The following is a 513-nucleotide window of genomic DNA, read 5'->3' on the forward strand; positions in this document are numbered from 1 at the left end:
TCACATAACGTCCCTTACCTTGAATCTAACAACTGCAGCCGTGAGGTGGTCGTGTTGGGCTCGTCTCGCACGAGCCTCTGCAAGAGCTGGAATGTGTTTCTGAACATCTGGAGCAGAAAATCCTCAAAATCATGCGGCACACAGTTCTTGCTCATGATCTCATTGATGGCACCCATGGCTAGAACACCAAGGGAATCGCCAGACATGAAACTGTTATCGAGGGATCCGTTGTGGAGCTTATTGTGCTTTGGGGGGGAGGGAGAGGGAACTTGGCATTAGTAAACATTAGCCAACACTTCTACGAAATCTAAAAAGAGTACACAGAATATGTAATCTTAAATGTAAAAGGAAGATGAAACAAATAATAACAACAATGCATTATATAACAGAATGCTTCTAACAAACAAAGTAAATCAAAACTGTTGAATATAATACTATTCTACCAACCCGCAAATGAAAACAAAAACCAAGGAAAAAATTAATACAAATGCCATACAGATTTTCACAGCACTG

General features: G+C 40.4%; 1 protein-coding gene across 1 annotated transcript in view; it reads right to left on the minus strand.

Annotated features, from left to right (window-relative positions):
- LOC119587665 (exportin-6-like) overlaps positions 1-513 on the minus strand; it is a gene marked incomplete at its 5' end in the record, with an annotated part of 6,974 nt that overhangs the window by 3,380 nt on the left and 3,081 nt on the right. Inside the window, 1 exon segment of the mRNA XM_037936346.1 lies at positions 19-245. Coding sequence (XP_037792274.1) covers positions 19-245 — 227 coding nt within the window.

This window comes from Penaeus monodon, chromosome 23, assembly GCF_015228065.2.
Source record: "Penaeus monodon isolate SGIC_2016 chromosome 23, NSTDA_Pmon_1, whole genome shotgun sequence".
In the NCBI taxonomy this organism is placed as follows: domain Eukaryota; kingdom Metazoa; phylum Arthropoda; class Malacostraca; order Decapoda; family Penaeidae; genus Penaeus; species Penaeus monodon.